The sequence below is a fragment of the Leptopilina boulardi genome, unplaced genomic scaffold, assembly GCF_019393585.1.
Source record: "Leptopilina boulardi isolate dan_hultmark-lab unplaced genomic scaffold, ZJU_Lbou_2.1 LbouV2_95, whole genome shotgun sequence".
Taxonomy (NCBI): domain Eukaryota; kingdom Metazoa; phylum Arthropoda; class Insecta; order Hymenoptera; family Figitidae; genus Leptopilina; species Leptopilina boulardi.
In genome coordinates this window covers 430,640-457,771 of record NW_026138044.1, presented here as the reverse complement: position 1 = coordinate 457,771, position 27,132 = coordinate 430,640, and the positions used below count along the sequence as shown (strand labels likewise).

General features: G+C 22.8%; 2 protein-coding genes across 7 annotated transcripts in view; both read left to right on the top strand.

The window, feature by feature from the left end:
• The window catches only part of LOC127290912 (protein-tyrosine sulfotransferase), a 159,951-nt gene extending 146,025 nt beyond the window's left edge, over positions 1-13,926 (top strand). For all 3 annotated transcript variants that reach the window (XM_051319755.1, XM_051319754.1, XM_051319753.1), the window contains exons 6-8: positions 7,200-7,453; positions 7,899-8,096; positions 11,243-13,926. In XM_051319755.1, coding sequence (XP_051175712.1) covers positions 7,200-7,453; positions 7,899-8,096; positions 11,243-11,372 — 582 coding nt within the window. In that variant the 3' untranslated portion in view covers positions 11,373-13,926. The remainder of the gene's footprint in view (positions 1-7,199; positions 7,454-7,898; positions 8,097-11,242) is intronic.
• Positions 13,927-15,742: 1,816 nt separating this feature from the next.
• On the top strand, positions 15,743-26,244 carry LOC127290906 (phosphatidylinositol 3-kinase catalytic subunit type 3). 4 transcript variants are annotated; one of them, XM_051319730.1, is made up of 12 exons: positions 15,767-15,896; positions 16,148-16,175; positions 16,278-16,414; positions 16,886-17,080; positions 19,815-20,244; positions 20,396-20,491; positions 21,282-21,842; positions 22,136-22,602; positions 22,813-23,001; positions 24,606-24,781; positions 25,162-25,236; positions 25,657-26,244. In XM_051319730.1, exons 3-12 carry the CDS (start codon positions 16,344-16,346, stop codon positions 26,055-26,057), a joined length of 2,661 nt encoding a protein of 886 aa, XP_051175687.1. In that variant the 5' UTR covers positions 15,767-15,896; positions 16,148-16,175; positions 16,278-16,343; the 3' UTR covers positions 26,058-26,244. The 4 variants fall into 4 exon arrangements, with proteins under 4 accessions (XP_051175684.1, XP_051175685.1, XP_051175687.1 ...); XM_051319729.1 differs by having other exon boundaries at positions 16,274-16,414; XM_051319727.1 differs by lacking the exon at positions 16,148-16,175 and having other exon boundaries at positions 15,743-15,896; positions 16,317-16,414.
• Positions 26,245-27,132: the final 888 nt, after the last annotated feature.

Below are 27,132 nucleotides of genomic sequence, written 5' to 3'. Positions count from 1 at the left end.
CCAAAATTTTTTTTTTTAATCGAAAACATTTTTAAATAGAAAAATTTAAGGTTATATATAAGAAAATCGTATTTCTTACATCGAGAGGAATCGATCGATATATATATATATATATATATAAATAAAGTATACATTTGATGTCAATTTAAAGAATTAATAAAAGTTAAAAAATCAAAAATTCACATTTGGGCAATAAAATTTTGTGATTTTTAAAATTGAAGTTTATATATAAAATAATTGTATTCCTTGCATGAAAACGAATCGATTGGTATATATAAAGCATACATTTGAGGTAAATTTAATAAATTGATAAAAATTAAAAAATAGAAAATGTACATTTTAGCTGGAAAAATTTGTATTTATTTAAATTCAAGTTTAAATATAAAATAATTGTATTCCTTGCATTAAAACGAATCGATATAATTGTCAATAATTATAAATTATATATTATTTTTCATTAATATTTAGAAATTTCGGTTAAAATATAAATTTTTGATTTTTTAACTTCCATTGGTTCTTTAAATTTAACTCAAATGTATAGGTACTCAAATGTTTATATTATTATTATATTATTTTTGTATGTTTATTTCAATGTTAATGCTTTCTCCACGAGGAAGCAAATTTTTTTGCTAATCATAAAGAGGAAGCAAAATGTTCATGTAATGAACATCTGAATTCACAACTTGTTTTTTATTCTTCCGCCATATTGGATCGGCCATTTTGAATTTTGAAAAACGGACACCGGATTCGTAATCCAAAAACTTTCAAGTAACGATTTTCAAGCGAATATGTTGAAGTACATGAAAAAAAAAGAGTGTCAGTTCAGGCAACTACGTATGTACATAAGAGCTATAAAATAATGTATTAGAAAGAGTTTTACATAAAAAAAATTCTCTTTATTTTTTTAAATGTACATTATATCATCAGCTTATCCAATTTGATAACGATTTTGAAAAAAAAATGTCTTAAATAGAAGTAGATGAAAAAGCAAATTGTCTGGGTCCAAGGGACCCAGCTCAGGCACGCAAGGGTTAAAGAAAAAACAATGATTAAAAACGGTCACCTAAATTCAATTTCTACAGTAAATACAAAGTTTGCAGTGTCGTATTTATGAAACGGTAAATCGTAGAACAATCTTTTTCTACAGAAAATTTTTTATACTTTAATTCACGTTTTAACGATTTTAGTTATTTATTTTTATTTATTATTTTTCATTTTGGTATTAAAATAATCATAGAAGACATCACCAAAGTAATTCCAAAAGAAAACGGCGATGTTCATTGCCATTTGGATTGAACTTTATCAAAGCTTACTGTGATTGAGTTATTTTATTTTATTTCTTATTTAATAGTAAATGGAAATTAGAAATTGGTTGTATTGGAAAAAGTGAAAAATTAGAAATTGGTTTGATTATATTGGATAAAATGTAAAATTGGTTTAATTGAATATAAGGCACAATTGGTTATATTGGATAGAAGGCAAAATTGGTTATGTTGGATAATAAGTAAAATTGGAAATTGGTTGCATTGAAAAAAGTGGAAAATTAGAAATTGGTTTGATTATATTTGATAAAAGGCAAAATTGGTTATATTGGATAGAAAGGCAAAATCGAAAATATTTAAATTATATTATATCACCGTCCGACAAAAAAAAAATACCCGTGTTTGGCCGTTTTGCTAGATCAGCTCATTTTTTGCTTTTAGGGGTAAAAACAACCCTTAAATAAAAGGTGATAGAAAATCTTGTACAAATTAATAATTTTTTATGAAACCTGGTATCTCGGAGTTTTCCGAGTCGCTGACTACGAATCTGATGTCAGATTTTCAAAATTCAAAATGGCGGATCCAATATGGCGGTCGAAATTTATAAAAATTCACCAATTCATTTGAAAGTTGTTACTTAGGGGTTTTTGGGGTCGCTGATAACGAATATGATGTCAGATTTTGAAAATTCAAAATGGTGGATTTAATATGGCGGTCGAAATTGATAAATATTAATTATTTTTTGTAAAACTTGGTATCTAGGGATTTTTGGGGTCGCTGAGTACGAATCTGAAGTCAGATTTTTAAAATTCAAATTGGCAGATTCAATATGGCGGTCGAAATTTATAAAAGTTCATCGAATTCACTTGAAACATGTTACTTGAAGGTTTTTGGGGTCGCTGATAACGAATATGATGTCAGAATTGAAAATTGAAAATAGTGGATCCAATATGGCGGTCGAAATTTATAAATATTAATTATTTTTTGTAAATCTTGGTATCTAGGGGTTTTTGGGGTCGCTGAGTACAAATCTGATGTCAGATTTTTAAAATCCAAAATGGCAGATTTAATATGGCGTTTGAAATTTATAAAAGTTCGTCGAATTCACTTGAAACTTGTTTCTTGAAGGTTTTTGGGGTTGCTGATTACAAATTTGATGTCGGGTTTTCAAAATTCAAAATGGCGAATCCAATATGGTGGTCGAATCTTAAAATCGTAAAAATAAGCGTCTAAAATTTACACAAACGTAATACAAGAGTTGTTATGAAATGTTTCTATTAATTTTATTTTATTGCATTATATTTGTTTAATAAATTTTGATTATAACCTTTTGAATTTATTAATTCTAATAGAAGCTTAGTTAATAAATATACAAATTTTTAGATTAAAAATCACTTAAAATAAAAATTTTAAAATGTTGGCTTGCAAATTTTAACAAAAAATTGATCGAACATTTAAATTTTCCAAATTATTTTTCAGATTTGTGATCTTCACCTTTATTAGATTTGGCGTTTTTATTATGCTTATCTGACATCACTTTCGTACTTAGAGACGCCGAAAGCCCTTAGATACCAAGTTTTATAAAAAATTAACAATTTTTATAAATTTCAACCGTCATATTGAGTCTGCCATATTGAATTTTAAAAATCTACATTCAGATTCGTACTCAGCGACCCCAAAAACTCAGAGATACGAAGTTTTATAAAAAACTAATAACATTTATAAATTTCGACCACCATATTCAATCCGCCATTTTGAATTTTGAAAACCCGACATCGAATTCGTTATCAGCAACCCCAAAAACCTTCAAGTAACATGTTTCAAGTGAATTCGATGAACTTTTATAAATTTCGACCGCCATATTGAATCTGCCAATTTGAATTTTAAAAATCTGACTTCAGATTCGTACTCAGCGACCCCAAAAATCCCTAGATACCAAGTTTTACAAAAAATAATTAATATTTATCAATTTCGACCGCCATATTAAATCCACCATTTTGAATTTTCAAAATCTGACATCATATTCGTTATCAGCGACCCCAAAAACCCCTAAGTAACAACTTTCAAATGAATTGGTGAATTTTTATAAATTTCGACCGCCATATTGGATCCGCCATTTTGAATTTTGAAAATCTGACATCAGATTCGTAATCAGCGACCCGGAAAACCCCGAGATACCAGGTTTCATAAAAAATTATTAATTTGTACAAGATTTCCTATCACCTTTCATTTAAGGGTTGTTTTTACCCCTAAAAGCAAAAAATGACCTGATCTAGCAAAACTGCCAAACACGGGTATCTTTTTTTTGGTCCTAGTTTCTGAAAATCATTGATTTTTTCGTGTGTGAAAAATCGTGTCGGACGGTGTATTGGATAAGATAAAAATTCTACAAAACACAAATTCAAGCATCACTAATATAAAATTGAATTTAAATATATATATTTTTTTAACGTCAGAAATTAAAAACAACTTAATTAATTATTTAATGTTGGATACTCATTTCATAAAAGGATATTTTATTTTAATATCTTTTATTTCTTGAAATTTTTGTCATTTTTCTAAAACAAATTAGAGGAATCTTTCCAATAATTATTTGGTTTGTATCTTTTTGTTATTAACTTTTCAAAAATTCTTCTAGTTATTTAAACAATTGATTTGTTTATCGTTTCGAAAAATCTAATACTAAAAAAATAATATGAATTAAAATAAATTTTAATATTAACAATTTATATGACGATATAGTTTTTATTTTATTGATCAAATAAATTATTTTTGAATTATATTTTATTTTTCCTATTAGATTAACTTTTCTAGGTTATAAATAAATCAAATTCAAATGATAAACCATAATTTAATAATAAATTATCAAATTTTTATCTTTTTATGATAATAAATTTATCTCTGATAATTCCCTCCTAAATAATTCATTTAAATAAATTAATTATATTCTAAAGTGACTAGTTAGATAGCCCCTGACAACTGGTTCTCCTTCAGTAAAGTAATTTTTAAATTCTTTTTACGATTAGATCTTTTTAATCTCAAAATTGAAAATTTATCATGTTGGTAGAAGTCTTTTGACTGACCCTGACAATCAGTTCCAATTTTTAGAGACTTGATTTTGGAGTTTTATATTCTGAAAACTTTCCTTATATTCAATATATAAAAGAAAGCTCTTACCAGTTTAATACTGTTCAGAATTCAGAGACAAAAATGTGCATTTTCTCGGCTTATAAAGGCTCGTCCCTACCCTTAATTTACAGAAGCTTCTGTAGTTTGAAAATGTTCGAATATTTGAAACTTTAAATTGATTGAGCGAAAATTCACGATTTTCCCTCACAGTCATATACATTTGTTTTCAATATAGAATCAAAAAAAAAAAAAAAAATTCTAATCATATCTAAATTTTGAATGAAAATAATTCAAAGAATATCCCACATATATCTATATATATTCAATAATATATAAGAAATAGAAAATGAAAAAAGCGAACGAAATAAATTGGAAATTTGAAAAAAAAAACCTTCTCTATAGAAAATGAAAAACCTAACTTTATATGAAGAATACATATACATATATTGATTTCAGTGTAAAGACAAAAATCTTTAGACATAAAAACAAAATACAATCACAAATGATAGTTTCAATCAAGATAGCAACTTTAAAAAAAAAAAGAAATGATAAAATTTTTACCTTGGTCCAGGTTATAATAAAAAATTTTATTCGAAAAGGGAAAGAATAAAAGCGAAATAACTAAACTCTAAATGACTTTACTATCATACACTAGTAAAAATGGCATAAAATTCTAAAAGAATTCTAATAGAAGTAGGATTATAATAGTTTCTATTATTTTTGAATTTGGGTTTTATTTGAACTCAAGTAAATTTCTACTGCCCTCCTATAGTTGAATTTAAAATTTTTTTAATTTGTTTTTTCTTGTTCCTTGACTTATTTTTTTATTTTTCAAAATTATTTTGAAAAATTTCGCAGGGTTGACACAAAAATATTATTTTGTTTTTCCCTGATTTCCAGTTAAAATTAAAATTTTTTCACTGACCTTAATGAAAATATTTCAAAAGGTTTTCAAGAACAGGCCTCGGATTGAACGACTTTTTCGACTTTTTTTTTATTTTTTAAAATTGAATTATTAAAAAAATATTTTAACTTGAATTGTTTGCAAAGTGATTATTTTCAATAATTTAAAACAAATTTTTGGAAAAATACACGATTTAAAACAGTTTTCAATTGAAAATTAACTAAAATTCAATTATTGTCTAAAGTTTTTTAAAAAAATTCACCAATTCAAAATGAAAGTTTCAATTAATAATCTTCTGAAATTCAATTATTATTTCTAAAATTTTTAACTTCAATTTCTTTTTGAATTAATTCTTTCTAATAACTTTAATCGTTTTTCAAAAATTCAATTACATAAAACATTTTTTAATTATTAATTCTTTAAAATTAAATTTTTGTTTACATAATTTTTAAAAAATTTCAATAATTCAAGTTTATTAAAATTTTAATTGAAAATTTTAAAAATCAAAAATTAAAATTTTAAAACATTTTTCAATTAAAAATTCTTTATAATTCAATTATTTCTAAAAATTTTATTTGAAATTCTTGGCTAAATTAATTTTTTCATTACTTTAATAGAATTTTTCAACAATTCAGGGAAATAAATTGTTTTTTAATTAAAAATACTCTATAATTCTATTATTTTTAAAGGTTTGTAAAGAAAATTTTATCAATTAAAATTTATGAAAGTTTCAATTTAAAATCTTTTAAAATTTAATTACTTCAAAAAAAAAATTTAACTCGAACTCTTCTAAATTCAATTACCTAGTAATTGAATAATTAATTGAATATTAATTCAATGGAAAAATTTTTTCCCAAATTTGTATTTATATAATTCTTTGTTTAATTAATTATTTGAACAGTTTTAATTCAATTTTTTTAAAATACAATTATTTAAATCGTTTTTTTAATAAATTTTTACATTCACAACAAATAAATTTTAATTTTTGAAATCTCAAAAATGCAATTCTAAAAAATTTCTAAAAATCTTAACTGTAACTCCATCAAAATTCAATTATTTAGAAAATATTTTAGTTGAAAATTCTCTAAAATTCAATTATTGTCTGAAATTTATAAAAAAAATTTCATTAATTCAAATTTATAAAAGTTTTAATTGATAATCTCCTGAAATTCAATTATCTCTAAAAATTTTTAATCAAACTCTTTCAAATTCAATTATTTCACAAATTTTCAGTTAATATTAATTTTTTTTTCAATAATATTTTAATCAAATTCTTCGAAAATTTAATTATTTAATACATTTCCCGAAATTCTGATTTCAAATAATGTTCATAAATCAGACTTGAAAAATTTTCTTTTTTTTAAATTATTTTTCAAAATTTGTTCTGAAACTAAATTGAAATCTTGAAAATTTGTCTCAGAATTCGGTGGTTTAAAAAGAAAATTCTTGAAAATATTTATGTGAAACATTTTTATTAATATGGAATTAATAAATTTTATTTAATTTTCTAATAACAAATTGTTAATAATAGTAAAATATTCATCAACTAATTAAATTTATTCAAAACAAAAGAAATGAACTTTTTAGACTTTTCTTGTTATCTAAATTGACTAAAGTGACTTTTTTTTCTTTCAAAAGTCGATCCAAGGCCTACAATTATAAAAATGTAAGACAATAATTTTTAGAAGCAAAAGTTTGAATGGAAAATTTAAAAAATTATAATTTTAGTAGCATTTTTAGAAATTTGATATTTTTCCAGTACTTTTCATAAACTTCCCTGACTTTTCCATAATTTCCCTGACCCGTGGCAACCCTGTTTTGTCAAAAGTAAAAAATGTTAATAATTTACTAAAACATATTCTAAATATAATTAAAAATAAAAAAAAACTATTATCATTTTTCAGGTGACAATAACAGGATTCGATTTAACATCCTATAGACAATGTTTAACAAAGTGGAATGTTGCTATTTCCACAATGTACAATCAATGCAAAGACGTTGGAAGCGATCGTTGCCTAATGGTTCCTTACGAGCAATTGGTGCTTCATCCTCGTGTGTGGATGGAGAAAATTCTCGGTTTCTTGGATGTACCATGGAACGAGTCAGTACTTCACCATGAAGAATTCATCAATAAACCTGGTGGAGTTCCGCTCAGCAAGTAAGTATGAAGACAGACTTGAAAAAGTTTTGATTGATGTTATAGTGAATTCGCATCTCAAGTTTCTTCAAACATCGAATTGAGTATGCAATAAGCAATTTCATATTTGAACACATTTCTCCTCTCACATTCAATATTCTCTGGAATTAAAATTTTTTTTCATTTTTATACTTTAAAAAGTTTTTAAACTCACTGATTATATCAATATATTGAAAAGTTATTGGGAGATTTTATTTTCTATCGATTCTCATCGAGATGATTAATTTAATATGACAAATTATAATTAATAAAAAAAAAATTATTTTTTAAGTCAAAAAACATATTTTATTCTCAAGTTACTTGTCAATATTTTTATCAGACTTTACTGCATGATTTGAGATGCGAATTCGGTCGATAATAGATTATTATAAAGAATAAAAAAAATCTATTTTTATTACTATTTTAGAGTCGAAAGATCATCGGATCAAGTTATTAAGCCAGTAAATTTAGAGGCCTTGACGAAATGGGTCGGTCATATCCCTAAGGACGTCGTAGATGAGATGGCAAATATTGCGCCAATGTTGTCGGTACTTGGATATGATCCTTATGCAAATCCACCAAATTATGGAGCACCTGACAAAATAGTCAGCGACAACACTCGAAAGTAATTCAACTATTATTTATTTATTTCATTGAACAAAAATTTTTTCATCATTTTACACGTTTTAAATTCACACTATTTTTATTGAAATTTTCCTTTGGCATATCTTAATGACAAATTTTATTTAAAGAAAATTTAATTTTTTTTAATCAAAGTACTTCAACTTCTTTTGGAAATTTTCAATTACTTTAAGATAAAAGATATATTAAGAATATTTCATGATAATAAAAAAATATTTTAAAAAACTTTCCTACTATTTTCAGGAATATAAAAATAATAATTTTTTATCTTAAAAATCATATTTTCAATCTCAAAAAACTTTTTTCAAAAAAAACATTTTTCAAACCGATTATTTTCACAATTAAATCTTATTTTTTATTTACGTGATATCATAGCTCCTCTTTAAAAATTTGTTATTTTTTATTGAAAAACTGAGATTTATTTAAACAAATGGTCTAAATATAAAAATGCGACAACAAAAGAATTTACGAGAAAATGTGAAAAACAGGAGAAAAAAATGTGTTATTTTATATTTTTCTCGCAAACCCATTGTTGTCCAATATTCTATTTTTACATATTTTATTGAAAAAAATCTCAGATTTCCAATGAAAATCACAAAAAAAAATTTCAAAGTTAAAATTTTTTTTTTTTTTTTTTGAAAAAACTGTTTTTGGCAACTGCTAATATTTTAGGAATTTTTTACTCTTAAATAGAACAATAATTTACCGAAAAATAATTGCCAAACCAATAATTTTAAAGGATGAGTACGCAAAGAATGACTCATAAGTGTATTGTAATATAATTTCAAGGTTATAATGAATTTTATTATTTTAATCTCAGATTATAAAATTTTTAACTTTTTATACCTTATATTTTTTTAATTACTTTAATTTTTACTAGAATTAATGATATCATAATAAATGAATTTTTCGTCTCAGATCAAAAAATTTGCGTAATTACTAAGCATTACAATGTAAAATATTTGGATAACATTTCTGTTTTTCCACTCACTCTCTATGTTGAGAATGGGGACATTTTTGAAATTATCTTTATGATTAAATTCCGCTGTGCTTTTATATAAAGCTGTATTAGTTTTATAATACATTCCTCCATATATTTATGTTGGTAAATTTTAGTAATTATAATGTCATATTTATTTTCTATTCCATAATTTTTTCACACTTTTAAAATATTCTCTCTAATCTCGATTCTGTTTACTTGTAATTTCATTTATTTCCTCTTTTACTCAATTTGACTTTACTTTCATTGAAAGCGTTTAGAGTGTGATTGTTTAATTAATTTTAAAATCACTTTTTTACTCGCTTTATTTTAATTTTAGATCTAAATACTTTAAAATAAAAGAATATTTATTGAAGTATTACAAGATAATTTTAAATATTTCCAATTTGTATTTAAATATCCTCAAACAACTGAAGTTGTTATATCCAGAAAGAAAAAAATTTTTAATTGACATTTAAAAAATTAAAATATTATTATTAATAATATCCGCTCGATGAACGGATATAAATTTTCAAGAAAATAAATTAAAATTTTTAAAATTATTTATTTATCTTGTTTGCCATAATATGATCAAAATTTTCTTCATATCGCTCCCTTTATTTTTTTTTAAATGATCGGATTTAAATGAACTTATTTTTTTTAGAAAATAATTCTCAATATCTTCACCGCTGGGATTTTTAAATAAGTGTCCGTTTCTTAATAGATAATATGATTATTTGTTTAAAGAAATTAAAAATTTAAATAAATAATAATATTTTTAAAAACACGGTGTACTTGTTTAAAAATCCCTGTGAAAATGTTAAGAATTATTTTCGAAAGAAAATAAGTTTATTTGAATCGGATCATTAAAAAAAAAAAAATGAAGGAAGGAAGCACAGAAAAAATCGAAAAAGTCGATTTATATTCCAAAAAAATCGAAAAAGTTGATTTTTTTTATTTTAACAAAATTTAATTGGCTAATAAATATTTTACTTTAAATAACTAATGTTATTAGATATTAAATTGATTTTATTAATTCTGTATTATTATTCTTTTAAATAATAATTTTGGAAGAGTTAAAGTTGAAATTTTCATAAATAATTGAATTTCAAAAGATTTTGTTAATTTTCAGACAATAATTTAATTTTACAGAACTAAAAATAATTTATCAAATAATTTTAGATAACATTTTTTAAAAGTAATTGAATTTTCAAAGATTTACAATTTAAATTTTTGAAATTAATTGAACTTCAAGTGATTTTTAATTTCAAATTTTTTGATGATTTCTGTTATATTAAAAAATTTATTAGAAATTGCAGACAAAAATACAAAAATTTTGAAAACTTTATAAGCGAAAATTGGTTTTAGATAGTTGAACTTTCAAAGAATATTATAAAAATCATTAAAACTAATTGAATTTCAGGAGAGTTATAATTGAAATTATTAAATTTCAAAAAATTTTAAATGGAAAATTGACAAAATTTTTGCAAATAATTAATTTTCAAGTGATTTTGAATTAGAAATTTTTTGTAATTTTATTTTCTAATTTTTTTAAAATTATAAACAATTATTAAATTTCATAAAAATTTTAATTGATTAATAGTTTAAGATAATTGAATTTGTGAAGAATTTCATTAAAATTATTAAAAATAATTAATTTAGTGAAGAATTTCAGTTAAAAATTTGTTAAATAATTGAAATAAAGAAGATCTGAAAAAGATCTGCATTGTATATTGGAAAAACGTATTTTGTTTAAAATTTTTTTTAAAAAATGTAAAAAAAAGTCAAAAAAAAAGTCGCATTTTATTAAAATAAGTCGAAAAAAGTCGTATTTAAAAAAAAAAAATCGGAAAAAGTCGAAAAATTCCTATAATCCGAGGCCTGCAATATTGAAGAAAATTTTGATCATATTATGCAAAATTTATAAATAAATAATTTAATTTATTTTCTTGAAAAATAATATTTGTTCTTCCAGTGGATATTATTAATTAATTATATATCAATTTTTAAATATCAATTAAATACTTTCTTCTTGAGGTTTCCATTTCCGGGAATGAAATATGTTAAATTTCTTTTAAAATATTGAAAAATAACTTTAAATATTTTAAAATTCCTTTAAAAATGGAATTAAAATGTAAATGTTTTTATAGGGTTCTTGCAAACGATGACGCTTGGGCAGCTAAAGTTCGAGCACTCTCATTGGTTGTCCCACCAATTAATGCTGTTAATGCTGCCGCAGGAAACGCTGAAGATTATCCAGATTCGACAAAATTCGCGTGACCACTGGATCATCAACCATTAGTTGGTTTCGACTCTTCTAATGCGTATATCTACAGTTATCTGTAAAATTACTCTTTCGAATTTCAAGTCACAGCGAAGAGTATTCTTAAGCTTGTAAAGTTAGTTGTAACTTTAGCTTATTGTTAAGAGAACATATATATATATATATATAATAATTAACTTGAAAATTGCGACTATCTCACAGACTGCACAGATTCAGTATATTATACATATAAGTGTGTATGTAAGCGTTTGAATGGAGGACAAATAATAATATAATAATAAGAATAATAATAATAATTGTTGACGCAATTGAAACGTCCGATTCTAAAAGTCAACACAAAGTTTTCCCCCCCCCCCATCAAATTAAAGGGCGAAAAAAATTTATATCCTTCATTTCTAAATTTATAAAATAAAAATAAAAAAAATGTAGAAAAATTCTAAATCATATTAACATTATTCCTGTAAATTATTAGAAAATTTCTATCAACTACAAATTTTCGAATTTATTTTTAATTTTTTTCTTTAATTTTACAAAAATTTTTTTTCATCTAAAAGTGAAAAAAAATTGTTATAAATCTTTTAGAATCTGACATTTTACAAAACTCTGTAATGTCAACTTTTTTCTACAATGTTAATTGTGTTTGAATCTCAAATTTATTTCTAATTACAAATTTTAAATTTACTTTAAATCATTCCTTTGTTCTGCTATAAATATATTATAGAGATTTTAAATTATATGAATTTAATTTTATTAATTATAAACATTAAATTATTGAAATTGTAAGATTAATAAAAAGTAATTTTCTCTTTTTTTTCATTTGCTCGAGGCTGATGTGTTATGTAGAATTTTTTCTAAGATCGACTGAGCTTTTTTAATGATAGATAATTTTTAAGTAAAAAAAAAGTGAATGCAATACGAGATTATTGTTATGTAAAGCGTCATCGAACACGAAGGCCAGTTTTGAAGTTGTTTAAAGAATCAAATTGTTTTTTAATTACAAAACAATTATAAAAAAAACTTAGGATTCAAAAATTCAAAGTACTTATTTATTTGAAAGCAATTGAAAGGAAATTAATTTGAGAATTAATAATGAAAAACTAATTAGTTAGTCAATGATTAAGTTAAATTCTCAAAAAAAAAAATAATAATAATAATAATAATACAATCAATAATAATTCAAGAATCTATGTGCAACACTCAAGACTTTGTATTAATCAAAATAATGAAACGAAAAATGTGCTTATCTTTGCCATATAAACTTGAAATATTTTTAAATCTAGTTTTATAAAAATACATTTAATTTTAATCCAAGACTGGAACTCAACAAGATTTGACTATAGAGTGTATTTTAGAATTATCTAATTTACAGTTTGATTTGATGAATATTTTTAAAATATGTAAAAAAAATTGTGTCTTTTTCACGTGTCCAAGAATTTTATTGGGAATATTTAAAAAAAAAAATTTACAGTCCGTAATTATATTTCATGGAGAGAGTTAATTTTTAAAAAGTATTTTTTTCTTCAATTCATTATTTTTCAATTAAAAAAAAAATTGCGGCCTAGAAACTTTGTGTGAAATACACTATGGAGTGGCGCTATAAAATTGGTCAAAATTTCATGAAATGTTCGGGTTAAAAAATACAAATTATTCAATTTAATCAAAAAGTTTATAATTTAATATTATCATTAATATAACCAAAATTTAAATACCAAATATTTTTGAATTTTACGATATAAAAAGTTGGAGATTCAAATTTTTTACTTTTTTTTTAATAAAATAAAATTTATAGAGAGAAAAAAAATAAATATTTTTGATTAAATTAGATAACTTGTATTTTTTGACAAAGAAAGAGGAATTTTTACTAGAAATTCTGAAAAATGTACTAGAATAAGTTTCTCTTCGTCTATTATATTTTATGAATTTTAATCCACTGACAAAATCTCAAACCAATAGAAACTTCATAGACGTAAAATAAAATATCAGAAATTTAAACTTAAATTTCAACACATTTTGAAAAAAGAATAAACATCAATATATTTATCTAATTGAAATTTAGTTTGATATTAAAATTTATCTAAATTTTTTCTGTTTACTCTTATGAATAGGTACTATTTTAAATTGAGATTATGCCGTTGGTTTTAAAAAAATTCCTGAATATATGTGCAAAATTTCGACGTATCAATAGATTTAAAAAAAATGTTATAAACTTGAAAATTTACGTTAAACTTGCGACAGATACGTTTTGCACGCAATTGATATACAAGATTAGTATTTAAAACAAAAAAAAATAATAATAATAATAATTGTGACCCTCAAAGGAAGGAACACTATTTTGTGAACACTAAGTGAATTCTAGATTAATGAGAGAGTACATGAGAAGAAATATTTAATCGATATTTTTTTTTTTAATTTTAAAAATGTGTATTAATTACATCAAACTTCCAATCGTTAAGTTAAATTTTTATTTTACAGCTATTATTGACAAGTGTTGCATTTCTGTCAGCATTGTTGTTATCTATCTTATACGAAATTAAATTATTTTAATATTAATTAACTTGTTTTTACTTAAACTATATTCCTTTCTTATAAATTTATAATCCTTCCTTATAATATCAAATATTCCACGAAGCTTAGCGATAATTCTTGGAAATATCGATACATATTTCCTAAATTTCTATTAGTGAGTAATTTCTATCATTTCAGGTCTTGGATCGAATTTATTTTGATCAAATAAAATTTATTTTGATACAATGAAATCATTTACCTGTCTATTATCCACTAATTTCATATGTATTTAAACCAAATAAATAATGTTTCGTAAAAAATAAAATATTTAAGTGAAATAAATAAACTAATTGGGGACGTATAAATATTCTCAACAATTAATTTAAAAGAATTTTTACGGCGTCAAATCTTAAATTATCAAATTTTTATTTAGTTAAATTATATAAAGCAGATTTTCTAGTACATCGAATTTCAAATTAATACAATTTCAATTTCACGGAATTTATGTCAAGAAAATTTTTTTTAACAAAATTGTTATTTTTGTTAATTTCCGATTTATCAAAATATTTCCTTAACAGAATTGTCATTTGAATAAATCCACAATTAACAGAATTTCTAGTTAACAAAATTTTTAATTAACAAAGTTTTTATTAAAGAAAATTTTAATTCGAACTAATTCTTATTTAACAGAATTCTCTTTTAAGAAAAATTCTACTTAGTTCTTTTTTTGTCAATTTTTATAGACATAAATTTCGTTAAATTGAAATTAGGTATATTAATTTAAAATTTTTAAAAAGTATTAAAAAAAATGCTTTATAAGAGTTCTGCTGAATAGAAATTCTTTTGAATCGAATTTTAGTTAAATGTAATTTAATTAATTTATATTAAAAAACCAAATATTTCACTGAAAAAAATTAATTAATTGTTATCCAAGTTAAAAAAATCATTTATTTATTCAAAATTTTATTTAAACAGGACAAATTTCTAAGAAAAATTCTTAAAGTTCCATTTTTATAATTTTTTAAAAGTCTGATTTAATCAATTTATTTGAATTAAAAATTTTGTCACAGTTTTTAGTTTTGATAGTCAAAAAAATTTCAGGTAATACTTAATCAAGTTTTATAATTTACTTTTTTAATAATAATTTTTGAAGAGTTAAAGTTGAAATTTTTAAAAATAATTGAATTTCAAAACATTTTTTTAATTTTCAGACAATAATTAAATTTTACCGAACTAAAAATAATTTATCAAATAATTTAAAAAAATTTTAAATTAAATACAAAATTTTTTAAAAAAATGTGAGAAAATGACACCTTTTTTAAAATTTTGTAAGAATTATATTAATAGAATAAGAATAAATCCTTATTTATAAGAGGGGTTGTGTTTTTATTTATTTAGTATTTAATTAATTAAATTAATTTAAATAATTTTTTATAATACGAATTATATGATTATTCTTATTATTTTTAATAATATGAAAAAACTTTGTTTTCTATATGAATAAGAAAATTTTAATTTTTATAGGCAAAAGAAACGATTTTTAAAAAATAAGTGAATATTTAATTTAGACTTCATTAAAAAATAATAAATTTTTAATTACATGTGCATAAATGCCATGACAAACAATGACAAACCAATAACAGAATCACTTTATGCTTCTGCTCCTATGGTAATGTAGAAAGCCTTAGGTCTGTTCCACAGGGAACATGTATAGAAACTCCAAAATGTGACCAGGGTTGCAGTGAGGGTTGCGAACGTATAACTCGAATGAAAGATGCGCGCGCAACGAAAAGACCTAAGGGTACAGTCGCGGTAAAATACTGTAAATTAACAAATTACATTCCCATCTCTGCATAACAGTATCTACACATACATACATTACAAATACATATGAAAACCAAATCTATACATAATAATAACAATAAAGTTTCTTTTTAACCTATAAACATTGAATAATTATTTCTTCAATCTGTGTCTTAAGTTTTTAATTATACACATATTTTCTCTACAATATGGTACGTTCATTTATTATATTGTTTTAACTTGTCAATTTAAATGGTTTGAGTGCATAACAGTATACACGAATTTGTTTTTTTTTTTAATTTAAAAAGAAACTCAAAATCCTAGCAATAACATCGAGTGAAATGCGCAAGTTAATAATAATCAAGATTAAATTATTATTTATCTGATAATTATACATACGTAGATAACAAAAATATTTTATTCCATATAAGAAAAAAAATATATTTCTCTTCTGTTATAACAGTGTTCTGCTGGAATAATAGAAATCATCTGTAAGTGATACAAAATAGTGGTGATATTTATATGCAAATGTGTTCATATATACTAAAATATTAAAAAGTACTCGACTAATAATCTCTTGTCGGTTAAGATAGATATGCTAGGAATTGAAATTTTCGAGAATCATTTCATAGGAGAGGCGAACAACAACAACAACAACAATGGAAGACGTGAGCGATAAATTCCTTTACGTATACAGTTCTTCACTTGAGACGAGAATACAAATAAAAATGTATGTGATCATATATATTTTTAGATTAATTATAATCCTCTTTTGCAAGATTTCCATACAGTTGTGTTGAAAATTAATTTCTTTTTGTTTTTTTAACGATAGGAGATAGGTATGAGTAATACATATTTTGTTTTAATTAAAGTTTCTTGAACTTCGAGAATTTTTATTATCACATTGCGTAACTTTTCCACGACTTATTATCATGAATTATTTTCTATACAACGCAATTTCATACAATAATATAGTATTAAGTATAATTTATAAATATTAAATTTATATTATCCTATATTTCTAATTTGATCTTGTGGAATATTTTAATGTTCTGTTTTTATTATTTGATAATTTTAATATTAGATTTTAGAATATACAATGTTGTTTTTAATTAGTAGAACATGTGTTCGTTTTTTTTGGGAGAAGAATGACAAATTGGTTTTATAAAAAGTAATTTACATATTTGATGGTCTCTTTTAGAGGAACACTTGAAGGAAAGAGGCAAAGACCCGAATATGATAAATTGTTGGAAGATCCTATGCTCAAATATTCAGGATTGTATGGAGAACGCGGTGGCAAAGGCGATTTAGCAGCCTCATTACAAGTTTGGGCTGGTGGAAGAGCTCTTGCCTTACCTGTTCATACGGCCTATAAACATTTTACATCTCGATGGAAGTAAGAACACTTTTTAATTTAAACAATGTGCCTCAAATTCTAAACGTTCAAAAATTAACGAAATTATTATTTTGATTAAGAAATTTTTTTTAAATTACAACTGCAATGTAAAATAAATACATTAAACATCTATTAAATTATTATTAAAAAATTAATTAATAATGGCAGATAAAATTACCATAATTTGAAAAATTTTTAAGCAAAAAATAGTTTCACATAGTTGAACTTTCGAAGAATATTATAAAAATCATTAAAAATAATTGAATTTCAGGAGAGTTATAATTGAAATTATTAAATTTCAAAAAATTTTAGATGGAAAATTTTAGAAATACATAATTAAATTTTAAAAGCTTTTAAAATGAAATTTTTGAAAATAATTTAATTTCAAAAGATTGTGTTAAATTTCAGACAATAATTATAATAAGAGAAATTTCTAGTGATTTCTGTTGATGAAGAATTTATTAGAAATCAGATAAAAAAAATTGAATTCCAAAAGTTTTTAATTGAAAAATGCTTTCAGATAATTGAATTTTCGAAGAATATTATAAAAATTATTGAAATTATTATTATAATTATAATTTATTATTATTATTTTGATTAAGAAATTCTTTTAAATTACTACTGCAATGTAAAATAAATACATTAAACATCTATTAAATTATTAATTTATTTTTTGATACAAAAAATAACAATTTATAAAAAAAATTGACATTAAAGAAATTGTAAGTTTGTTCACTTTAACGTTAAAAACTTGTAGAAGATTAACACGTATTTAATTTTATAGAATGCTCGAAATCATTCTGGAATTTGTTATGTTTTGCTTTGAAAAATCGAACTAAATTAAATCAATTTTTACACTAGAAAATAAAATTTGTTATAATATTTATAATTACATTTGCTTTATAATAATTTTTTTTTCTTAAAACTTGAAAGACGCATTGAATTTATAAAAGTAAGTTGAAAATTTACGAAAATATCAAAACGATAATTAAATTCAAGGTTATAAGTTCACTCTTGTAATTTTAATTATTTTAACAATTTTTTTTTTTTTAAGGAAAATGTTGACAAACAATTGAAGAAAATTTATATTTTCGTATCTTTAGATAAAAAAAAAATAATTTACACTTACAGTAGAAGAGTGAACAATTTTTTTTTTTTTTTTTTTTTTTAATAAAATTCTTACTGACTTTTTATTGTATCAGTTATAGTGATAAATAACTAATTACTAGTAAAATAAAATGACTAATTCTTCTTTATAAAAGTAATTAAATTTGACTGATTAAATTAGTTAACGGAAATTTACTGAAATTTTATTTATTAACTTTTGTATGCTTTTTAAAAAAATTTTGTAGGTATTTAGAAAAAAATTAAAACTAAATTAACGAAAAGAATACTAATTAGACGATACTGAAGTCCACAACGTCTTTTTTTTAAAGATGGAAAATTATAAAATATTTTATCTATAAAAACATATTTTTTAATTTGTTGATCATTAAACATTGCAAAAAATATTTTTAAGACGATCATTCATAGAATTTTTCATTAAAAAAAAATTTCTTTAAAAATCGTTGATCTTAAACGTTTTGAACTTCAGCGTAATTTAATTTGAATTAAATAAAATATATGTGTTCATAATTTTACATTTTTATATCAGAAAACTGAAAAAAATTAAATAAATTCATAAATTTATAAAGAAATTATTACATTTTATTTACTTGAATAAAAAATCAATTGTCTCAGAAAATTAAAATAATTTCCAACTACAAAATGTTAATTAATATGCAAATTAGGGAAAATTGAATAACTCTTTATGTTTTGCAAATTTTGGTAATTGCTTAAATAATTAAATTATTGTAGAAGTTTATTGAAATTTTTGAAAATGATAAAATTTTCAAATAGTTTTAGTTTACTTTTTTTTATAAATAACATAATTATATAGAATAATAGAAATAAATCAAAATTGAAAGAGTTTTAATTAATAGTTTTAACAGTTTTTCTATTTTTAAAAGATTTTAAACTAAAAATTGCAAAAATAATTCAATTATCGAAGAATTTATTCAAAATTATAAAATTAATTAGAGTGTCCCAGTGGACCATGAAATTCCTTGAATACCTTGAATTATTAAAATTTAAGGAAAAACACCATCTTTATTTTGAGTTCCTTAAATTTTAATGATCACAGGAATATTTAATTTTTTTTTTGTGTCATTTAGGTTCTAAAAAACATACAAAATCATCAGCAAAAGGAAATATTAATTTTTTTTTTTGGCTTTGAAAATAATTGAATTTTTAAAAAGAATTTCATTAAAAATTTTGAAAATACAATGTAATTGAATTTTTTTATAAGAATTTGAGTTGTTTTTTATAAAATGTTTATTTAACATAATTTTCATTCAATCGAATTTTCATTTATTACAATTTTTTTAATAGAATTCATATTTGTTTGAAAAAAAAATAAAAAAATTGAAAATGTCAAAGAAAAACAAAAAATATGGTCTGGAAGGAAGGGAAATATGAGGGAAAATTATAATGAAAATTTTGTGCTAACCTTGTAATAATTTATATATTTTTTAATACTAGTTAATTATTATTATTTCAATAAAAATAATATTCTAATTATAATTATTTGATTTTTCTTGAAAAATTGAAAATTTTATAATAATAAAAACAATTTAAAAAATATTTAATTAAATAATAATTGTTATTAATTAGAATTTAATAAATAATTTTCCAGTTGGAACCAATGGGTGACCTTGCCAATATCATATTCAGATCTACCTCGTGATGCTCAATTATGTATAACATTATATGATTGTGCGGGTCCTGGTCAACAAATTCCAGTTGGTGGCACAACAATTTCCCTATTTGGTAAACATGGAGTTTTTCGTCAGGGTATGTTGGATTTAAAAGTATGGCCGGGAATTGAGGCGAATGGTTGTGATTTGTCAGCGACTCCTGGTAAAGCACGTGATCATGGAAAAGAACAAATGCAAAGATTAGCAAAACTCGCTAAAAAACATCGCAATGGACAAATGAGTAAAATCGATTGGCTCGATCGATTAACATTCCGTGAAATTGAATTGATAAATGAACGCGAGAAACGTGCATCCGAATATCTTTATCTAATGGTCGAATTTCCCGAAGTCACAATGGACGGTGTTTCGGTATGTTTTTCTTTTTTACATAAATATTTTTATTTAAATTATAATTTTGTAAAATTTTCTATTGTACAATTTTTTTTTATTTTCTGTAAAATTATTGTAAATATATAAATGATTTAAATTATTTGTAAATTATTGTAAATTTTTATTGCAGTATTCAATTGTCTATTATGAAAAAGATGGCGATGAAGTGGTACAACATAGATCACAGCCAGACGTTGTTACATTGCCAGATTATGAAATCTTACAAGTAAGTAAATTTGCTCAATTTAAATATAAAATTGATTTCTTTTAATCAAATTAATTATTTAAATCCTTTTAATAAACACATCATTAAATTAACAAAAAAAAAAAAATTTGTCAGATAATGTAAATATTTATTAAAAATACATTTGCATCACAGTTTTGCTGAAAAAAGATTTTTTACCAGAAAAAAGAAGAAAATTTGTTATTATAATTTTTATAAAAAAAAATAATAATTTTCTATTCAATTTTCTTTTATTTTTATTTATTTATTTTTCTTCTTTACTGAAAACAAATTACATAAAGGTGTTAGAAATATGAATACTAAAGGAGAATGCAAATAAATGCTGACATTCGTTTCAATGATAAGGTAGCCGAGAAAGATAAAGACACGTATAGCAATTTGTAAGAAAATAGACTGCGACCTATAAGTTAATCTGAAGCCGTACTTGCTATAAGTAAAGTAAGATGTTTAAATGGTTAACTAATATACAAACATTGCTATCGGACATTGCAAGAAGAATTGTCAAATTTGTGAAAACAATTTTTAAAGATTTCTCAAAAGATAATAAAGTCAATGAGTTTTATTATGTTTATCAGTGTAATAATTCAAATCAGGTAAATTCGAATATATTATCGAAAACATTGAAAATCTAAAATCACTAAATTAACATTTGAAAATATTTATTATGTTATTATTTTAATTATGTTTATAATTTTTAAATTTTGTATTTTCTTAAAATTTATTTAATTATTTAATAATGTAAATTAAAAACAAAATTGTTTGTGATTTTAAGGAAAATCTTGTTGAAGCAAAACATCATAAATTAGCTCGTAGTTTGCGTAGTGGTGGAAATACAAGAGAATTGAAACCAACATCAAATGTTCGCGATGCATTAAATACAATTTTGTCATATCCACCAACAACGGCACTATCAACGGAGGAACAGGATTTAATATGGAAATTTCGATTTTATTTGTCGACGCAAAAAAAGGCGTTGACAAAATTTGTGAAATGTGTCAATTGGAAAGTGACTGGCGAAGAACGTCAGGCATTGGAGATGCTTTCATTGTGGGCGCCACCAGATCCAGAAGATGCACTAGAACTTCTTGGACCAGCTTTTACATATCCAGCTGTAAGAAGATATGCAATTGGACGATTAAATCATGCGCCCGATGATGATCTTATGCTTTATCTATTGCAATTAGTGCAAGCATTGAAATATGAAGATTTCGAAAGTATCAAGGCGGCAAATGAAAGTCTTGTTAAGGATAAGGATAGTGAAAAAAATGAGAAATTCGACAAAGATTTTAAGGCAAATGATCAATCTTCATCTCACACGACACAATTAACAACGGTAAGAGTCATTTTTCTTTTTGGTACTAAATTTTGAAAATCGGAAAATAAATAAAAAATTTAATTAATCTGAAAAAATTTGAAATAAATTTTTCTTATAATTTGTGATTTTAAATTAATTAAAATAGACATTTTAAAACGGTTAAACATAAATATTCCAATATTCAGTAAATCAAATTGGATTTTTGATTATTTTCCTTTTTTTAAAAATAGTTGTCACTCAATAAATGTATTTTCAATAATTTTAATTGTTCAGAGGAAAATTGTTATTTTTTTAATTTTTGTTTTTCACAGTCGACTGAATCACAATTGTCATCAAATCATGAACAACCCATGGATTTGGCGTCATTTTTAATAACACGTGCATGTCAAAATTCAATGTTGGCCAATTATTTTTATTGGTATCTATCAATTGAATGTGAAGAACAACCAGATCCAGCGATAACTGTCAAACAAGATACTCGTGTTCGAGAAATGTATTTGACTGTTATGGCAATGTTTTCAAATGCTCTTGCGCGGGGAAATGCAATTTGGCAAAAGCGACGAGCATTTTTGAAACGGCAAAAAATTTTCATCGATCAATTGGTGTCACTTGTTAAGGATGTTGCACGTGAAAGTGGTAATCGAAAACGAAAAACAGATCGTCTTAAAGCACTACTGGCGGATCCTGATCCTGCATTTAAAATTAATTTCTCCAATTTTGAACCAATTCCATTTCCATTGGATCCAGAAATTTGTATCAAAGGAATTATTCCAGAAAAGTGAGTTTAATTCAAAACAAAAAAAAAAGATTTTGGGTTATTTTTCAAAATTATAATTATTATAATTTATTTATTTTAACATATTATTTATAAAAGAAAGTCAATTTTTATTTTGAGATAAATTAATATAGTAGAATAATTTCTCAATTTTTCAGTTTAAAAATTGATTGATTTTTTTTTAAATCTAGTTTTTGTGTACTTTTTTTTAAGGGCAAGTCTTTTTAAATCGGCGCTGATGCCGTCAAAACTAACATTCCTCACAACGGAAAATAGTGAATATATTGCAATTTTTAAGCATGGAGATGACCTACGACAGGATCAATTAATTTTGCAAACAATAGCGTTGATGGATAAACTTTTACGACGAGAGAATTTAGACTTGAAATTAACTCCCTACAGGTAAATATTTCTAAAATATTTATTTTAGAAATTTTCAATTTTACTCAATTATTTCTAAAAAAAAACAAAAAAACAGGCCTTGGATTATACTTTTTTCGACTTATTTTAATAAAATCCGACTTATTCGACTATTTTTTACATTTTAAAAACAAATTTTTAAACAAAATTCTTTTCTTTTAGTATACAATGCAGATCTTCTTTGTTTCAATTATTTAATAAATTTTTAACTAAAATTCTTCACTAAAATAATTATTTTTGAAAATTTTAATGAAATTCTTCACAAATTCAATTATCTTCAACTATTTTTCAATTAAAATTTTTAGGAAATTTAATAATTGTTTATAATTTTTTAAAAATTAGCAAATAATATTACCAAAAATTTTTAATTCAAAATCACTTGAAATTTAATTATTTGCAAAATTTTTAATTATTTTCGATAATTTTTATAATATTTATCGAAAATTCAATTATCTGAAAAAATTTTTCAATTAAAAACTTTTGAAATTCAATTTTTTTATGTGATTTCTAATAAATTCTTCATCAACAGAAATCACTAGAAATTTCTCTTATTATAATTATTGTCTGAAAAACACAATCTTTTGAAATTCAATTATTTTCAAAAATTTCATATTAAAAACTTTTAAAATTTAATTATGCATTTCTAAAATTTTCCATCTACAATTTTTTGAAATTTAATCATTTCAATTATAACTCTCCTGAAATTAAAAAAATTTTTAATAATTTTTATAATATTCTTTGAAAATTCAACTATCTGAAACCATTTTTCACTTAAAAATGGTTTTCAAATTATTGTATTTTTGTCTGAAATTTCTAATAAATTTTTTAGTGAAATCATCAAAAATTTTTAATTTAAAAATCACTTGAAGTTCAATTAATTTCAAAAATCAAAAACTATAAATCTTTAAAAATTCAATTACTTTTAAAAAATTTTATCTAAAATTATTTGATAAATTATTTTTAGTTCTGTAAAATTTAATTATTATCTAAAAATTAACAAAATCTTTTGAAATTCAAATATTTTTAAAAATTTCAACTTTAACTCTTCCAATATTATTATTATTTAAAAAAAATTTTTATTTAAAAATCTGTAAAACTTGATTAAGTATTGCCTGAAATTTTTTTGACCAATTTAAAAACTATGAAAAAATTTTTAATTTGAATAAATTGCTTAAATTAGACTTCAAAAAATTATAAAAATGGAACTTTAAGAATTTTTTTTAGAAATTTGTCCTACTTAAATAAAATTTTGAAAATTTGTCTTACAATTAGTTCGATTCTGAAATATTCGAAATGAATTTTCTTGATAATATTCTTATAGAATTATTCTCATTACAGAATTAATAAAATGAATTTAATATCTAATAACATTAGTTATTTAAAGTAAAATATTCATTAACCAATTAAATTTTGTTAAAATAAAAAAATCGACTTTCTTCGACTTTTTTGGAATATAAATCGATTAAAACGATTTTTTTGTGCCTTAAAGTCGATCCGAGGCCTGGAAAAATGTAATATTTCACATATTGCTTTTAACATGGAAAGAAAGAATTAATGAATATATTTTGTTTAAAAAAAAAAATTAGAGTTTTAGCAACGAGCACAAGACATGGATTTGTACAATTCATCGAGTCAACAACTGTCGCTGAAGTTTTAGCAAGTGAAGGATCTATATTGAGTTTCTTTCGAAAACATCATCCTTCTGAAACGGGTCCATATGGTGTTGCTTCTGAAGTAATGGATACGTATGTGAGAAGTTGTGGTAAGTTTTTTTTTTCCTATTCACTTTATCTATACTATATTCATTTTTTGAAATATTGCTACGATTTCACTCGAACGAAATTCCATGACCTTTCCAGGACTTAATGTGATATTTTTCCAAAATATGGTTTATATAAAAATAGTTTATAAATATACAAAATTCATTAAAATACAGTAAAGTTAATTTATTATAATAAATATTTTTTTAAAAATTAATTTGCTTTTAATATTCATTTGTTAATAACAATAATTTAATTAAAATTTGAACTCTTTTTGACAACACATATTATTTCTTTGACAAGAATATTTAATTAACTTAATTTAAGATATTCAATCGTTGTAATAAGAAAACGAATGAGATAAAATTTTTTGTATTTTTAGCTGGATATTGTATAATAACATACGTATTAGGAGTTGGCGACCGGCACTTAGACAATTTACTTCTGACAACTTCAGGTAAATTTAATTTTTCAAAATTTTTTATATAAAATAAAAAAAATCTAGTGAATTTGAACATTAAACTTTTAATTTTGCTAATAAAAACCTTATTTTCGGTCATAATTTGAAAATTCATTGGAATATTAAAATTCAACTCTGAAGAAAGGTTTTAGTTTTAATAATAAAATATTTGATTGGTATTGGACAACCAAATTTTGGTTGTCTCAATCAAACTTTAGTTAAGACAACAAAAATCCTTTCTTTCTAATTTTGGTTGTGTCAACCAAATATTGATTGAGACAATTAAAATTTTGTTGAGGCAACAAAAAAAATTTTGGTTTCTTAAATACCAACAAACGTTTTGTTGTCAAAATCAAACCCTCTTATTAGTGTGAATTATATTATTATTATTTTTTTTTAAATTAATGCTTTTTCCAGGTAAACTATTTCACATTGATTTCGGTTATATTTTGGGAAGAGATCCAAAACCACTTCCACCACCAATGAAATTGAGTAAGGAAATGGTTGAAGCAATGGGTGGCGTTAATTCAGATCATTATCATGAATTTAGAAAACAATGTTACACAGCATTTTTACATTTACGTAGACATGCAAATCTTATTTTAAATCTATTCTCATTAATGGTTGACGCAAGTGTTCCCGATATTGCCTTAGAACCTGATAAAGCTGTCAAGAAAGTTCAAGATAAATTGAGACTTGATCTTAGCGATGAGGAAGCAGTGCATTATGTACAAAATCTTCTCGATTTATCAGTCACTGCCGTAATGGCAGCGCTAGTTGAACAATTTCACAAGTTCGCACAATACTGGCGTAAATAAAATCAAAATCTTATTGATTTTCATTGTTAATAGTATAAATATCATGCGAATACAAAAGTAAATCGATTTTTTATACTAAAAAAAAAATATTAATTATAAAAAGTGTGCATGAAAATTGTAAATAGTGTAATTTATTGTTTTTAAAAAAAAGTTGTTTTCAATAAAATAGTTTCTAAAAAAAAAGAAATTTCCAATTTTTATTTATATACAAATATTACATTTTTCAGGGTGTTCTGCAATTTAAAAAAAAAAATTCAAGGACTCTTCTAGATTTTTCAAGTTCTGAAATAATTTTTTTCAATGTCCGCTTTCGGCGTAAAAACTATGAAAATAGTTTTTATTTATAATAAATGAAGCTTTGATGCTTAGTTTTTCTCAATAAATATAAGATGAATAAGTAGAAATAAAAACATTTAATAGTTTGAGAATTGAAAAATTAAATGATAAATAAATTTTAAGAATTCATAAAATAAAAGGACAGGATGGCCATAATTTTTATGATTATAAATTCCCAGTCAATACTCTATATTTCCCGGTCAAAATTTGGTAAATAATTTAACAATTTAACACAAAAAATTGCTATTTTTCTGAAAATTCATAACTTTTTTATTTTTTAATGTTAATTCTTCTAATAAATTTTAATAATGCACTACTACAAAAAAATAATTTGACACTTATTTTAAAAATACATTTTTTTGAGAAATGAATGCACAGACCTCGGATCGACTTTAAGGCACAAAAAAGGTCGTTTTAGTTGATTGAAAAAAAGTCGAAAAAGTCGATTTTTGTTATTTTAATAAAATTTAATTGAAAAAAATTCTTAAAGTTTCATTTTTATAATTTTTTGAAGTCTTATTCGAGCAATTTATTCGAATTAAAAATATTGTCTTAGTTTTTAGTTTTGATGGTCAAAAAAATTTCAAGCAATATACTTAAAAAAGTTTTACAGATTTTTAAATAATTTTTTTTTTAAATAATAATAATTTTGGAAGAATTAAAGTTGAAATTTTTAGAAATAATAATTGAATTGCAAAAGATTTTGTTAATTTTCAAACAAACAATAATTAAATTTTAC